We start from the raw sequence: 17,715 nt of genomic DNA on the forward strand, positions 1-17,715 counted from the left end.
CATTAAGCAGAGTTTCTCCAAACTTTGTGGACTAAGCATTGCATCTTGCTATGCCCCTACTGTCATAAGCTTTGCGGTTATTCACCTCATTTTGTACCTGATCTGTACTGTACTGTTAATACAAAGCAACAGAGAACACTGAATATTTATCTGTATGTGTTTCTACTCATTATATATTCATGATTACATCAACATGCAGCACTGAATCACAAGCTCATTACGTATTCATGCTTACATCAACAGACAGCATTAAAAACTCGTTAAATCCACAGTGCCCATTAACCTGTTAGAAGCTGCCTTTTAGCAGCCTAGTTTCAAGGCAAAAGGGTATTTTACCCTTTTTATGCCAGGAAACTCTTTTTGTTTTTCCTTTTTGTACAAGTGGCTTCTTCTTGTTCATATGAAATTTAAAATACTTCTTATTAAGAAATGAAAAAAAAAATATTCTGTAATTTATTAGATCATTAGGTTTTCTAATAAAGCTATATTTTAATCTGTGAACACTGGTAACAGTGGCACTAATTAAAAAAAGTACTTTAGCAAATTATTATAGAAACATAAACAGTCTAAACTTGCAACCTTGTGAGTATTATGGCATAGTAACAGAAAAGCACCACACAAGTACACATGATCATTTTAGGTTTAAATAATAACAATTGAAAAATATAACAAAACCATTATTAATGGAAAGGTAATTGGGTGGAGGTATGGAGAAGCCATAGGTTTGCTTTATTTATTCTTTAAAGGGAATGTATAGTGTGATTGAATTTTTTGTATTAATTTATTGATTTTAGCCAAAATAAAAAAAAACAATTGAGTGTGCCTGCAAGAATTTGTTCCCATCTTGACTTTAAGAGGCCTTTACGGTGTCAGGTACTGATGTTGGACAAAGGGGCCTGGTTTGCACTTCATTTCATCAAGTTTTCTTTTTTTTCAGTAACACTGAGGCCTGGGCTCCCTATCGGGCACTTGATTTCCTCCACATTAGGCTACAGAAGCTATGTCTCTATGGAGGTGGCTTTGTGTTTAGGGGCACAAGCATGCTGGGTTTTCCCAATACTTTTGTCACAAGTTTTAGACTCATACAATTGTCCAAAGTGTCTTTTTATGCTGTAGCATCATTTAGGATCATCAGGATCATCAGCAGTCATTTAGGGTACAATCACATGCTGTGTGATAGTTAGATGTTCACATGTTACTTTGGTTGTTTATTCACTAGATGCTCAAAATATTTTCCAGCTGTTAATAATGTAAAAAGAGATCTGTTAATAGGCACCATCTTCAACCAGGAATCACTAAATCAACAAAGTCAAATGACCTCACCCATGATCCTCATGTTGGTAATGATCATGTATTTTGCTCTTTTGGGGCTATACAAAGTATTTATGATGTATTTGGAGTTTCCACATCAATCAGTGGTGTTACTAGTATGGTGAATTATATTTTAAGCAAACTACAGTAGAGGAATGAGCAAGTGTTGCATAAATTAGGTAAAAATAATTACTCTTGGAAATTTATTAGTGAACACATCCAATATGGGTTTGACCATTTAGACTGAAGAATGTAACACAACAAACACAAGAAAATAAATACTTTTATCTTGTTACCCGCCAGCATGTTGCATACTTGTAATTGGGATATCCATTTGGATGGCTCTACTTACCTCGCACAATTAGCTGTCTCTCCCGACTCACTGTGGCTGCATCATTGCTTGCTATACACGTGTAGTTTCCATTGTGCTTGAGAGATACACTGGAGATCTGCAGGGAGCTCATGAATTCCTTGGTCTCAATTGTAATACCAGATCCAGAGACAATAACTTGTCCATCCTTGCGCCAAGTGATGCGGATTGGCATATCTCCAGATGACACCACACATGGGATATACAACAGTTGTCCAATGGAGGCAGGGGGAAACTCAAATGGCTGTATAAGTGGGGGCACTAAGATATAAAAATAAAGATAAAATTGTAAAACTTATATTTCCTATTTACATATAGTTGGTATGTTGTCAGTATAATCAGGTAAATATAAAAGCACGTGCCTAGTAATGTTTTCAAACTGAACCTTTATATAGTGCAGATTAATGTACTGATTTACTAATCTGAATAAAAAATAAGTTCCACTATTTAGTAAATATAAGGATTTTTCCCATTAGTGATATGGTTTGTGTAAAGCAGACCTTCTGCTACAAGCAAGCTCTGTTATTCGACTTTGTAGGTAAATAAAAGTTCATACACACCTTACCATTGGAGAGAATGGGAACTTTTTTACCTATACAGTTATATGAAAAAATAAGTACACTTTATAGAATTACTTTTTCAGGACATTGAAGCCGGCAAACATTAGATCTTCATGGTACACCCCACATTTACCACTACTTCAAATCACTAAAATTAGAAACAGGTGTTTCAGATTAGGTGCCAATAGGAACCTACTCATATTGAATATTGGAGGTATATTAGGATATCAATATTAGGTTTAAGGAAATTTAATTAATTTATCAACAGTTGGTCCTTCAAAAATATTTTAATTTCCCTACAACATTTCAGTGATATTTAAATCAGGCCTTGGACTGGGACAGTCCATAACCCTCATTTCTTCTTTTTGAACCATGAATTAGTGAATTCGATAGCGTGTTGAAAGTTCTGTATCTGCTTCAACATTTATATTGCCTCACATTCTCATCTAGCTGTTTTCAATATGAAGTGTAATCCATAGCTAACTAAATTACTACAGGATCCCCAGATCCGGAGAAGCAATCTAACATTTACAATATAAACAACAATACCAATATAAACAATAACATTTCTAGGTTTGTATCAAATGGATCTTCAGATGCTGTGGACAAACCAAAATCAATCTTTAATTCATTAGGCATCATAATGTTCCAAAAAAGCCCTTGTCTTTACTCATATCTGTTTCATGGCAAACTGTAGTTTTGTTCCAATGTTCTGTTTGAAGATCACATTTTTCATGCAACTTTTCAAATGTGAGGTCTAACTCAGATGCTTGTATTTTTACACCAACTGCAAATGTTACCTGCATATTCCAAGATGCAGTTTTCAGCTTACTGGCGACTCCTTTTAGAATCAAATAGTGAGTTAGTTGGACTTAATATACTGGGCCAGACAATCCAGAACAAAGTAGCAGCCATTTTACATTTTGCCTATATTATTTTCCATACAGTTAAATATTTGATTAAAAAAAATTTGCAATACTTAAAAAATGGTTGGTAGAGAGGTTTCTGAATCTTTCTTTTTCAAAGCCTAAAATAGTTTTTTTGATCTTGGCATGATGACGCCACAGCCATAAATACCTAAGGTTTAAATAAGACAGGTTCCATCATCAAACTCCCTAAGGAGGTTCTTATTATTGGCACCTAAACTGGGACACCAGATTCTAATTTCATGGATTTTAGGAGGTGTTACAAATCAGCATTTTTGTTCATTTAGATTATGAGAATGAATAAATTGTACCATCTTTGTGTATCATTTGTTCACATATATCATTTCTATATATAAGCACTATTTGAATAAATGTTATATTTTACCTTGTTCAAAATAAAGTCATTAGTTTCCACAAAGCAAATTTACTTTTTCACATGATAGCACCCTATGGGAAGCAAATGACCATTATATTGAAGGGATATACACTGAAGGGAGGATGAAAGTTCTACACAACTCTGAAATTGAAATATTGCTAAATTTATAACTAGGTAGGGACTGTTCTCCTTGGTCAGACAAATATAAATGTAACATGACTTGTTGCTTAAGTAATGATATAAATGTGGTAAAACGTGCGGCCTTTAAGTTTGTTCCTGTAATATTAGTGCAGAACATGCACACCACTGAGCATAAGCACGAGAGAAGCTGTGCGGACATACACACAGGGAGCTGTGCACAATCTCAGTCTACCTCTCACACAGTTCTATTCATTAGGAAAGATCTCTCCCCGGGTGCTTCTGAATAATTGATGCACTGGAGCAGCTTTTAAGTCTTCAGCAGATCTGGGAGACCACTACGGATGTATTATTTTTTAAAAGCCAACAAACACAGCAAGCAGGGGATCTGAGTAAAGGGCAGGGCCTTAATGCGCTATGTTTACATAGTAGGTCCCTGTGCTGGGGCTTGTCAGAGAAACAGATCGGGATAAGGACGAGGCAGTAAAGGAGGGCACACCATGAAAAATAAAATAAGTGTACTGTGGGACCATATGTAGCCATATGATTTGTAAGGAGCAGTGTAATTCCTCATAGGCCTTCAGAAATGACTCCATTCCATTAAACGATGGTAACGTGCAGTGTTCTATTTATCTGCCCCAAAGAAATCACCTTGTACTAGACCTATCAATTTTTTTGGCGTAAATCTAATAGAATAAATCTAATTTTTTATCTTTTTCTAGTCCCTCCATCAAGGTGAATTTCTTAGTTTTATCCACATTCTATTATATATATATATATATATATATATATATATATATATATATAAATATATATGATTGCATATATTGTGCATGGATTCTATAATTTGATTGTAGTTGTATTAGTGTGACTGTAACTAAATGCTACATGTATTTTTTGATTCCTTAACTGCAAATGAAATGCAAATGAAACAGTAGCCAACTGTTCTATTAAAGAAGAACAGATAACAAGAAAATAAAAAAGATTTATTAATTTCCAGATAGACAGCTCTAGACAGACAGGATGTGTAGGTGTTCTAGAAATAACAGGGAGGGCAACCTTGTTGAAGAATACCTGTCATAGTAAAATATTGAAGGTGCAGTTGTGCCATTCTCACACTTGCCTTGACATCTGATATACATGTTATTCATATTCAATTACTCCATGTCAGTAAGTCACCAGTAAGTGAGAAAAAAGAAGGATGACAGTCCCAATACATGGGTTCCTCCAGATGTTGCTAGGGGTGCCTTAAACCATGAGTAATTCAAGCCTAGTAGGTCAGTTGAATATTTTGGCTATCTGTAAGAGTGAGAATCTTCTCACTGACCACCATGCTAATGTACTGTAAGCTGGGGATATAGTAAAAATAGGAAGGATTCCCTAAAGTTTGAAAGTTATTTAAAGGTTCCTCTATGTTAAAAAGGTTGGGAAAGGCTGCCTAAAACATTGCATCAATTAAAGCCCCATGATTATATCCTGGTATCTTCCTTTCTAGTGTTTTTTTTTCTTTATTTGAGGAAAGAGTTGGCCACCACTGCCAATTATTCTCAACATAATGCACTGATGTTGGTCAACAAGCCATCAACAGCTCTATGGAAGAACCTGCATATTAAGGTGTGCTATAAACCAATAGCTCCGGATGCAGCTGGCTCCAAGGGCACGCTAAAATTATTATGATTACTGCCCTAAACTCTTCATTTGTGGGTCTCATGTACTTGTATTCTTTAACAAGTTTTAACACATCTCTGTTTTGCTTAATGGTGTTTTAGAGTAGTGATTGTTCCCCAAAGCCCATCTCACTTTACCATGTTTGTATATACAGTATTATTGCATGGAAAACTTCTCTAAATGATCATCAAACAATAGTTTGAGGAGCCTCTTCATCATAACCTGTGGTCAGGCTCTAGAATTTTAAACAGTTACATATGGTGGTTGAAGATGACTCTTTAGTGGATTGCGCTCCTCCCCAAGCACCAACAAATGTAATGTACAACACCAACAAATATTACACAGGTGAGGTGAGGGGTGGATTTTCCTGGGCTAGCACAGAAAAAATAGATACTTCCACAAGAGGATTGGGCTGTGGTTTGCAAGGAAGAATTCTAGAAAATTGAGTGCCCTGAAGTAGTTAAACTTTCTATCAGTTTCAGATGCACAAATGAATGAAAGAAACACCATCAAAATGCTTGATTTGTCTGTGCTTTTACCTGCAATTTCTGTTGGCTGGCAACAGGGTTTCAATTTTATTTATTGCTTGCTAGAAATAAATTAATGTTTACATTTCATGTTCTTGCCCTTTAAAGCTATACGAGTAGAAAAACTACATTTAAAGCGGACCTATCAGCAACAATTTTACTAAAAGGATAGATAACAAAAGATAGATTACTAAAGATAGATTAAAAATATCTTTTTTTCTTTAAAACATTACCACTGTTGTGGTGGTAAAGACTAAATGGGAGCGCAGAGCCTATGTCACATATCCCAGGTGGCTTCTGGCTGCTCCTTCTGCGCATGCCTGATTTCGGGCATGGCCAGAGCGGACTTTTTTGATTCGATGGAAAAAAAAGTAGATCTGACGCATGAGCAGTGAGATCAGCATTCCTTTTCCCCCTCATTTACAGCAGGCTACATCACCCAATGCTTGAGCCAGAGCCAGAAAAAAAACGGACAAAGATGGCGGCAGGACCCAATCAGGGAAAGCTTCAGAGAGTATAGTTCCAATTTAAATTAATTCGGCCAATCACTCTGCAGAAGGAGGGAGTATCAGTGATTGGTCTTGATACAGGAAGCTCCTGCACCATTTCATCAAAGTAATCCAAGTATTTCTAGATACAGGTATCTGTATTAATATCTTATGTTCCTTTAAATGTTGTCAGTAAATATGCGATAAAATGAACCCCTGTCCCCTCTGACCTTTAACTGTGATGTGGACACTCTGGCTGATAGAAAGCTGGGGCTGTATTAGGACACTGCAGAGATATTCTCCTTCATCCATGCCCTTCTGAACATCACTCAGCATCAGGGTTCCATTCTCAAACACAACCTGTCTATGGTTATCAGGCAACAGCAAAGAGTCTTTGTACCAGCTGATGAAGTAGTATGGATACCCAATCACTCGGCAATGAATGAAGCTGTCCCTTCCAGCCACTGCTGTTAGATTCTTCATGGGCCGTATGCTAGGAGGTCCTGTGATAGGTACAAACAATGTACATTAGGTGGACACAAATCAATAATGCATGTTATAGTTAGGGGCAAAAATAAAGCAAGTTGAATCCCACCCCAAGTAAGAGAGTTACAACCCAACATTTAAAAAGGACAGATGTCTAGGGACAGGACAAGATATTCTAAAAGGAGAAGTCAAGGAAAGTAATGTAGTACGTGAACGACATAAATGGTTTATATGACATACTAAAATAAAACAGTAAAAAAAATATGTGGTACAAATTTAACATCTTGAATGATTTGTTTAAAGAACACAGAAAAAAATTCAATGCGCAAATTAAGAATCAAACATTCACTTTTGACCAAGCATGATGCATAAATGTGTCAAACAGCAGAGCGAATATTGCCTAAGGCTTGTCTGTAAGGGCTACGTCTACTAACCAGTCTCTAAAATTCACATTTGATGAAAGGATTTTGAGAACAAAAACTGGTGTTTCTGTGATCAGTAAAGTAGTAACTATTCATTTCCCAAAGCGTGTAAACCATCTTGTTCCTAGGGATATACCAACAGAACCTAAAGTTTTCAAGAGGGTTCCATTTTTTGTTAGTTTGCAAAGTAGCAGCACATGGTATTTGGGGATGGGTTACCTACATCAACCTACCTGATGAAGGAGATATCTCCCTCAAACCATTGTGTACTGACAAGTGAATTCCAAATAGTATATTGGAATTAATGAAAAGTGCAAACTAAACGCTACCCACATTCTATTACTAGAGCGCTCATGAATTTACTTTAGTGTATTACCAGGGTCTTGTTCAAAATCTGCCCTGTTCCTATTCTCATGGCACTATGCCTTTGATAGGCTAAACAACAGGTCCAATAAATTCCCTTAACTCACCTCTAAATAATCATTTTCTCCTAACTTCCATTACAATCAGCTACCAGGAACAAGGAAAAAAGTCACAACCTGGAGCTTACACAGGGCCGAGCATGCTCTAAATTCTGCAACCAATAGCTAATTCCAATCAGGGTTATGTAGGAAGAAGGGAAAAGAGTCATATTTTCACCTAAATATTTCTCTTCCCTCCCAGCAGGAAAAAAGAGCACCTGGTGTGGTTATTAGTGTTTGTGTTCGAATTCGGGTAGACCCAACCCCAAAAAAACGAGATTCGACAGTACCACATCACATGACCGTGGGAACGTTGCGGTCACAGCTGTGACTGCAGGTGATCCCCGGGCACTAGAGGTTGAATAAGGACAAGTTTCACCATTCATCACATCCAGTGCCCTGTGTTCTTGGATAGAGAGACTCTATCCAAGAACACATACTGCTAGCAACAGCAATCAGGATCGCTGCTGCAGCCCTGTAGTATGTGTTCCTGGATTTAGTTTCTTTATCCAAGAACACAGCACTCCCTGTGTTCTTGGATACAGAAACTCTATCCAAGAACACATACAACTAGTAAAGGGCTGTAAGTGCAATCTGATTGCTCTTGCAGTCCTTAATAGTCCCTAAAAATAACCCGAATTCTCCCACCATTGACATCAATGGTGTTCGAATTTGGCATTCGATCACCTGAACAAAATCTCACTATTCGATCGAATAGCTGTCGAATCAAATAGTTGGTCAAATAGATATTTGACCAACACTAGTGGTTATGCTTCCAGGTGTAAGCAGTTTGCTAACCCCTAATAGATGCAGAAGAGCCTGGCGAGCTGCTGGCTGTTTGTAAACCCTTTTACCAAACAATAGCATGTTAAAACTAGTAAGCTTTTTACAAATGTTTTGTTCAAATCATAAAATTTTAGGTGTTTTGATTTTTTTTTAAATGTTATCACTCTGAATAGTAGGCAAAATATTTATGACTCAACTAGAAGTCTCTTTCCTAAATCAAAAGTGTTTATCTAAATCACTCCATATACAACAGCAATTCAGCTGTAAATCCTTTATTTTCAATAAGTATTGCATGAAACATTTTTGAATAAGACCTGATTTTACCCAAATTAGCCAAACCATACATGCTAACTCATATAAACTCAAGTAAAATGAAAGCTCTGGCTTTTCTTACATTTTATTACAACCAGGTGATTGGTACCTCCAGAGCCTTTGGCAATGCTGCACAAACTTTTTTCGATAATCATTAAATTCAACAAGGGTGAGCTAAGTGAACACAGCAACTGGTATAAAATAGCAATATCATAGGCCACAAACAACTTAACATTACCTGTGTAAAAGCTTGGTAAATACATTGCAGCAAATATTTCTTTCTGACAAATCAATCAGATAAATAAATGCAATACCTTTAGTTAGTAACTGTGTTCAAAATCACAACAGCCTTTCAGGAACTAAAAATGATTGCTTCTACTTAGTTGAATGTATAAAAATGATGATCATTAGTTTTGTACTCCCCTGACTTGTATTTTATAGGCAGCTATTGAGCTCTGTAATGTCCTAAGCTGACTTAAGTGTGCAGCTCAAATCCAGGTCAATAGCAGGCATTATACATTTGTCCCTGAATTTCTAATGACTCATTAAAAGTGTAAAACCAAGGGCCAAAACCAACTCACAGACCCCAACTCACAAACCCTATTTTACTAACTATTTTGCAAAATATTTAATTTACTTTTAAATCTATAAAAAAGGAAAACAATACATACAAATGCCACAATGCTCCCCAATAGGGCAGTATAAGACTGTCCAGCCTTCAACTTTTTTGGTACATTTTGTTTAACTGTCCAACAGAAATGTTGTGTATGGCCAGCAAAAAAAGCAGTTTTTTGTTCAGCAGGCAAACATCAACTAGAACTAGGAGACTGTTATGAATATTTATCAAACAATGAATTTTATTGGCATCATTTCAAAGCTTCTGCACATCCACACAACACACAGGCACTGAAAAAGATTTCTGGAAATAATCACTACGCGGTAGGAGTTCTGGATTTCATGTATTGTTAAATGGGAGCTTCTCTGAATGAGCGGACAACTAGATTTGTGAACCACTGATTATTATACCTAGGGGTTGCAGGAATCTATAGGGAGTTTAACCTGATCATTGCAAATCATTGCAAAATCTGCAGCAAAAGTGTTCGCCAACAATATTCCATGTTTCTTCCCACACAAGCCACATCTTATAATATTTAATTGATGCCATAGCAAACAGCATCATTAATAAGGATCACTGTGTAAACCTAAGAAATGATAGTGAAAGACAAGCAGAACCGCAACAGAGTTTATTTCTCATGGGACTGGAAATGTTTTATAGATCAATGCGAGTACTCTAAACCAACTCACTTCTTCGCTTTTGCCTAGCTCGGCACTGACAGAGGCTTAGTGAACATGAATAAATGGAACTTTTAGTAAATTTACACAAATATTGTCACACGTATCAAAATACTGCAAAGGTATGATAGCAACATAGCAAGTCGAACAAAAGGAAAACTTATCATTTGAACTTTGATTTAAGGCAGTGCCTGATAGCTTTCTATTTTCATATGAAAAAAGTCTTATGCTAGAAACTATTTTTTTTTGTATATAAAATGTAATTCAGAACATATAGTGATTTGGACAGAGCTATAAATAGGATAGCCTTAGTTTAAATAACTATACTATGTCTATAGGGTTTTTATCTGGGATATGTTTGTTTCCCTAGAGGTTGAACTCGATGGACTTATGCCTTTTTTTTCAACCTAATTATGTAACTATGTATTCACATGCTGATTTCATATACAATGTAGGAGTTGGCTCATCTTATGTGTTTGGCAATACAATATTACCCTCGATCATGAATTATGATCCCCTCTTTTTCATTTAGGAGTCAATGCTTGTTTATGGTATACTCCCTGCATTTGTTTCAAATCGATACACTACATGCACATTATTTTTAAATGGTGCACCCCAATTATGACTGGTGCACTCCCTGCCCCTTGTATAGGTGTGCATTTCCTGCTCCCTATTTATAAGTGGTGCCCCCCCCCCCCGTACCTTTTTTATGACTGGTGCACTTCCTGCCCCTTGTATGAGTGTGCATTCCCTGCTCCCTATTTATTTAATTGGTGCACTCCCTGTACCTTTTTTATGACTGGTGCACTTCCTGCCCCTTGTATGAGTGTGCATTCCCTGCTCCCTATTTATTTAATTGGTGCACTCCCTGTACCTTTTTTATGACTGGTGCACTCACTGCCCCTTATTTATACGTGGTGCACTCCCTGCCCCTGTATATAAGTGGTGCACTCCATGCATCTTATTTATGACTGGTGCACTTCACTTTAATAGTGATTGGTACATTCCTTGCATCTTGTTTATTACTAGTGCACTCCCTAGACTTTAGGAACTGACTAAAAGAGACCAGCAGTCATGTTCAATAGCAAACAGCCCATTTCAGGAAACCACTGCATCTTTGACCTGCCATGAGCTTTTGACATTTGTAATCAAAACAGTCTAGGAGGCGTTTTACTAAAATCATAAAGATTTCAATTTCTTACATGGAATTGGCTGCTAATTTTTTTCAAGCCAGGTGTAAAGAAAAGTGTTTACTTCAGGGGTTCAGATTAACATACAGTTTGTTTTGCAAATTTCCCCTCTAACCATAAGAAGAAGCACCGTATAAAACACGCCTCCAAACAGCTCATGTGCACCTGTTTAAAATGACAATAATAGTTGCAGATTATTTTATTTGTTACAAATGTAAGGAAAACAATGCATTTAGGTTTGAAATGCTTGTAATTCAAAGAGTAAAAAAAAATGTAGAAATCTTTAAATTTGCAGCATTTATGCAGCATGTATTTTATTGGGTGTAATCTAATTGCTGGCTTATAGATAGACTTTCATTGTGATAAAAATCCTAAATGTGTTCTTACAGAGTTACTGTACATACCTTTAAAAAAACATATCCACATAATTAAAAAAAAATTCATCTATTACCTTTTTACATTAAAACAATAACCCAGACCTAATGTAAAGAAATGCAAAATCCCATATAAACTGTGATCCAATTTGCATGTGTCACATCTCTGCAATGTGTCCATGTTAGTTTGTTGCAGTGCCATTCATTCTAAATGGCACATCAACGCAATGAGGCATCAGATCTGCATTGCAGCATAGTATGACAAATGCTACTGTGCCATGCTTAGATGCCAACAAAGGGTACATTTGTTTTTTTCATTTATTCTCTTGGTAAAGGACCCCTTTCAATATGTGTAGGTTATAAAGGAATGAGCATGTGCCCCTGGGTTGGGTTCATTTATCTAAATCTGCTTGAATGTTAAAACCCCCAAATTAGCTGCTCCTTATTTTAGTGATCAGAGTGCCCATTGGTCATTGGAGAGGGTTTTGCTACTATAAAGAAATGCAACAAGGAGGTACTTAGATAGCACATCCTCAAAATGCTGCATTTAGGAAACTTTAGAATCGTGGTAGTGCATTATTATTTTTCCCCTTGTACCAGGCATCTAATAGGGTGGCCACCCAATTGTCATCCCTCTCTTGACCCAAATCCTAAAAGCCCTGTGAAGGAGTTTAAGCATTAAAGACCCATTTACCACAAACGGCCTTTTGTGTGAGTCATTTGTGTGACCAACGACAACACTGTCCTCAATATTCTCATTCCACCTATGTTGCTGACATATACAAGAAAATGTATTTCTAAAAAAAGGTTGTTCAGTCTGAAGTGAGAATCCAGGGAGCACAGAAAAAACATCCAAACTGCAATCCACAGAAAATTAGCATAATATTGCACTAATATAAATATGAACAAAAAGCACCTAATGCTTAGAAAAACATAAATGTAAAACTAAAAAACAAAAGAGCAAGAATAAACAAAAACAGTCTTTACTATTTCAGCAATGGCTTGGCTACGGCTATTGAATTTGGGGGGAAATAACCTTACCGTGCCTCATTTAGAGAGAGGGGTGGCTATGTAACAATTGGGTGATGAGGCTGTCTATACATGATATATACCTTAACAACTCAGAATATTCACTTAGCAGATCAACTTGTGTTGTGTTGCATAGGGTTTCATAGATTTGAACTACCGTGGAATTATAACACACTTTGGGTGAATTTTTTGTATAGGGTGAAAACATACTTTTTATGGAGAAGCCAACATTGGTCACTTGCTCTCTAATTTTTATTACCTATAACATCTATCATGAGATACTAATCCTTTTCCATCAATTAATTCAACTAAATTAAAGCATTGGTTCTTTTTAAGACCCTCATATTGCATATATTCACTTTAATTTGAATCAATCCTTGTTTCCCATATTCTGTTAACCATCAAATGCAGTTGTGTCAGTGAGCAACTTACAGGGACTGATTTCCTCTATGTACACTAACTTTGTGTCATCTACAAACAGAAAATGGTGAATTTTATACCAAACTTTATATACCTTACAAACAAGTTAAAAATCATGACCACAGATCAGGGGTCAAAAACTTTTATGGCCACTAGGCCATTTCAGGGGTGGGCGGGAGCACACTAGGCCGGACTCTGAGCCCCACCCTAATGGCCCTGCCTCCCACCAGGGAAGGGCCCTGAAGTGAAATTCCTCTCCTCTGCATGCATTGCGGAGGGGAGGGATTTACCTTCAGGGAGCATTCCCTATTTACTGCGGCGGCGGAAGTATCAGTAAATAGGGGAGCCACAGCAAGGAGGCGCACCGGAGCTCCAGCGCCTCCGGATCCGGTAGTTCCCAACGCCCCTTGGCAGATCTGTCCGGCGACCCACGGGTCCGGAGCCGGCTCGCATTAGGTGGTATTGGCCAGGGGGCATTAGGCCAGGACGAACTACCGGCTAGGCCTTATCTGGCCTAAAGGCCGGAGTTTGCTGACCCCTGCCACAGATCTTAAACTTGTGGTACACTGCTGACAATTGTAGAGCTTTCACAGCACATATAATTAATTATAACTTTCCGAATGCTGTTTTTTAGAGTCAAGAAAAACAAAAAAAAAGGAAAAAGTATAGGCTTGCAGTTACTTGGTTCAGATGTAGATCCCTACAGGTAGCACATTGCCGTGTGCTAATTTACTGGTACAAAGCCTGACAGGGGCCTATAAAAGGGACTTGTAAGTTTTTTACAAACGTGAGATGGTAAAAAATATGATTTTTAAATGTTAGTTGTTTCAATAAAAAGCATTCTGCTCACTACAGACCAAAATAATATAAATAATTTGCATTGTAAAGTAATATCTAAGTTTGATAAAATCCCACTGTTAAAGAATAGTCAATAGTTTCTATATGGTCAATGTTTTAAGTCAGATCCTCTGTAGGAGGTTCATTTTGTAAAGAAGATGCATTAGAACACAAGTGTTGGAAAACAATGATAGGACAAATTATTTACCATATTTGAGGAGCAGAATATATAACAGACAGGTGAAAAATGAGGTGTCAGTTGTGACAAAATAGAGAGGAAATGTGACTGAGAGGAGAGAGGAAAGGGGGTACCCTGGATACAATCCCAAAGAGATTTCACAGACCCTATTCTGATATGTAGAAGTAGGACAGGCACCTCTTACGTTTATTCGAGCTTGGTATTCTGCACTCCCCACTGAGTTTCGTGCCAAACATCTGTACACACCCCCGTCTATGATCTGCGGACTGCTCACATTCATGTAACTGATAGTGCTGCCATCTGAGGCAGTATATTGATTTGAACGGTGCCCTGAATCCCGCTGTATGGGTTCATCATCAAGAGTCCAACTGATGGTTGGGGGAGGAGCTCCCTTGGCAGAGCACATTAGTGAGAACGGTTCTCCTGGATTCATTACTTTTTCACTGAAGGAAGAGAGGATACGAGGTGTGCCATCTGCAAGGAAAATAAGACAGTTATGTCAGAGAAAGTTTTTTTTTACCTTACATTATAAACATTTACAGTAACAATGGTTACCTTCCTGGACACTAAACATTAAAGTCCTTCTTTAATGAAAAACACCTAAAAAATGAATTATCCACCCAACTTAAAAGTCTACTCTCAAAAACAAGTTTGTTTTATTTGTAAAATCAAGAAAAAGATCATCCGTGAATGACAAATGTCTTACTTTGTAAGTAAACTTCAGTAAACTGAAATATCTTTGTAGCAAAAGAGGCAATTGGCAAGAAGAGATTAGAAGGTTAGAGAATATTACAGGTTTCTGTTTACTGGTAACCCCATCTCTAGAAAAGGAAAACACAGAAAATAATCCAGATTTACACCCATTGAATACAAATATCAAAACACACAAGAATTAATCCAAGATTAATCCAAGGTGAGGCAAAAACATTGAAGTGGACCTAAATTCAAAAAGTCACCACAATGTGGTACTAATTGCAATTGCAATGAAATGTCTCTTAATAAAAAGCCCTGGCACCTGTTGACTTAATGGGTCTGATATTTTAAATCTCTCCAAGGCTGGAGAGAATACACTTTCACCAGTGAAGAAAGGTGATCAAGCAAACCTGGAATAAATGTAATTTGCTATTTGCTAGCAAATGCTTTGAATCCTGGATCAGATCCATCCCAGGTTTGTTGGATCACCCAGCTTCACTGGTGAAAGTGTATTCTCTCCAGCCTTGGAGAGCTTTAATAAATCAGGGCCTTTGTGTACGGTAATTGCACTGTTTAGAGTAGAGCTCGGCTACGTGTGTGGCAGTGCCGCATACAGGGCCAACATGTACATGAGTTACATAACAAGTGGCCATCCAACAGCAAAAGAGGATCAGCGTCCTCTTGGAAGTCTTCCATAAAGCTGGCAGCGAGGACGGAGTTTTCCTCCAATGTGGCGACTGCATACAGGTAAGTCTGTGCAATACTTGGCAAGTATGCTGTGCATACTTGCTAACTATGGCAGAAGCTCACCCACACCAACAAATATATTCATATACCATTTAAACCTTTAGTGCTTTGGTAATCCAGTGATATATTTCCCATCACAGATAATGTAACATTCTTTAGAACCCATGAGATTGTGCTAGGGTAATCTTTGTGCATCAAGTGTGTCAGTAATAGTTTTTAGGTCACCAGTAATGACCCGAATGTTCCAAGACTTGCTACAAGCTAAAATGCATTTTCCAAAAATGGCATGGCATTTTAAACATGTTCTTTATAATCTATTTTTACATTCATTAGCATATTTTGGGTTATGGTAGATATCATTTTCTTACCTTCTAGAACTACAATCGCAAAGTCTTGGACGGTTTGTGTCTTACGGCTCCCAAAACACTGATAGGCTCCAGAGTGGATTTTCTGAGCACTGCTAATAACAAGTGTTTCATTATCCGTTCCTCGTATAGAGATGAACTCATCTGCCTCAACGGGCTCTGTATTTCTGTACCACTGGACATGGTAACCAGGGGATCCGCTGATAGAACAGGACAAGATGACGGTACTGCCAATACCAGTCTTGAGCTTCTTGGGTGTCAGAGTTACCCGAAGTGGTTCTATAAATAAATAATTGCTGATTAGAGTCACACACATTTCTAGTGTAAGACAAAATAACTTTAGTTTAAACTAATTGTGTTTTTTTGTTGATATTTACACATATCAGACATATCAGATCTATAAAAAAATTGACTATTTTAGGAACCTCTGCACTAGATAGCTGATTAAGTAATGCATGTGCAAAAGACATGCACTTTTCTTAAAGTAACCCTGTTATTAGGGAAGAAGGTAGAAACACTGCTGAAAGAGGTTTGCAGGCTCTAATAGGGTTGTGATACCTACAGAAGCTCAACAAACCATCCTGCTACAGCTGAATACCAGGCTACTTTTAAAGGATAATATAAGAAACCTCTGGGAAGTGTTAAATCTTACCACTATTTTCCACTTCTACACCATCCTAATGGCCCAATATTATGATGGGCAGTGTCTTTGACCTACAGGGAAAAGAAGGAAGGTGGGAGCAGGAGATGCCAAAGTTTTGTTCTTCAGGATGGCTGGGCATTTGGCTATAGTATTGAGATATGGGAGGCTGTTTCAGGAATGAGATCCTTTTTGGATCTGCATTTAAACCTGCCAACATTTTTGCAATATATTATTAAAGATGTGGCAGGTTTGTAACATACAAGCTAACATTGCAAAGACCACCCATTATGGAAATAGGAGGAATGGAGAAGAGTATGAATATGGAAATGATGGTATTATGTTTATGAGAATTTGTAAATGCAGGAGAGCAGTGAATAATAGATATTGGCTTAGCAATAGAATGCAAAGATTGACAAAGTCAAAAGCTGCACGCAAATGGTAATTTTTTGCTGGAAAAAATCGTTCTCGGACGTTTTCAGTGTTAGTAGAATGAATGAGCTCTGTGGGATCCATGGGATCTGATATTGGTCATCCCACTTTGCTGGATCACTAAATGTCAGGGGGCGGCTGTACACACACTGGATTTTCAATCCTGACCGCTTGTCCTGGCAACAGTCACCTAGCACATGTACATAGATAGGGTTTAAAGAAATTTCCAAGCCTAACCATAAAGAAGGAGTAGAAATATTATGGTAGGATAACAAATGAGGAGTAATTTAATTGGCTTCCCAACTGTAGAAGATATAGTGTGATGACATTTGAGGATAAGGGTAAAAAAGAATAAAATGGTAATAAAACACAAGCTGAATTTTGTACATAGTGGCTTGATAAAGCAAGTTATTTCACAGATACAATGTGATAAAGTATTTAAGGGTAAGAGGAAAATGATAATGAAAGGTAGACTGAACATTGTAGGTAGTGACAAGCATGTGCAGATAAAAGATAAAACTATTTACAGGAAAGCATATTCTGGTGCCAACTCCTTTCTGGTATAATTACACTGCACTTTAAATGAGGCACTTTGCATATGATACATAATTGACCAAGTCATATTCTGATCAGCTAACTTTACTTAACTGTAGGTTTTTAAATGT

General features: G+C 37.3%; 1 protein-coding gene across 3 annotated transcripts in view; it reads right to left on the reverse strand.

Moving 5' to 3' along the window:
• DSCAML1 (DS cell adhesion molecule like 1) overlaps positions 1-17,715 on the reverse strand; it is a 177,916-nt gene that overhangs the window by 40,071 nt on the left and 120,130 nt on the right. For 2 of the 3 annotated variants that reach the window (XM_072425491.1, XM_072425490.1), the window contains exons 6-9: positions 15,982-16,257; positions 14,351-14,647; positions 6,595-6,867; positions 1,664-1,942 (exon numbers count right to left, since the gene is read on the reverse strand). In XM_072425491.1, the coding sequence (XP_072281592.1) occupies positions 1,664-1,942; positions 6,595-6,867; positions 14,351-14,647; positions 15,982-16,257 (1,125 nt within the window). Of the gene's footprint in view, positions 1-1,663; positions 1,943-6,594; positions 6,868-14,350; positions 14,648-15,981; positions 16,258-17,715 lie in introns of those variants that run through there. The other variant, XM_072425492.1, reaches the window with a different exon arrangement.

Source organism: Pyxicephalus adspersus, chromosome 11, assembly GCF_032062135.1.
Source record: "Pyxicephalus adspersus chromosome 11, UCB_Pads_2.0, whole genome shotgun sequence".
NCBI lineage: Eukaryota > Metazoa > Chordata > Amphibia > Anura > Pyxicephalidae > Pyxicephalus > Pyxicephalus adspersus.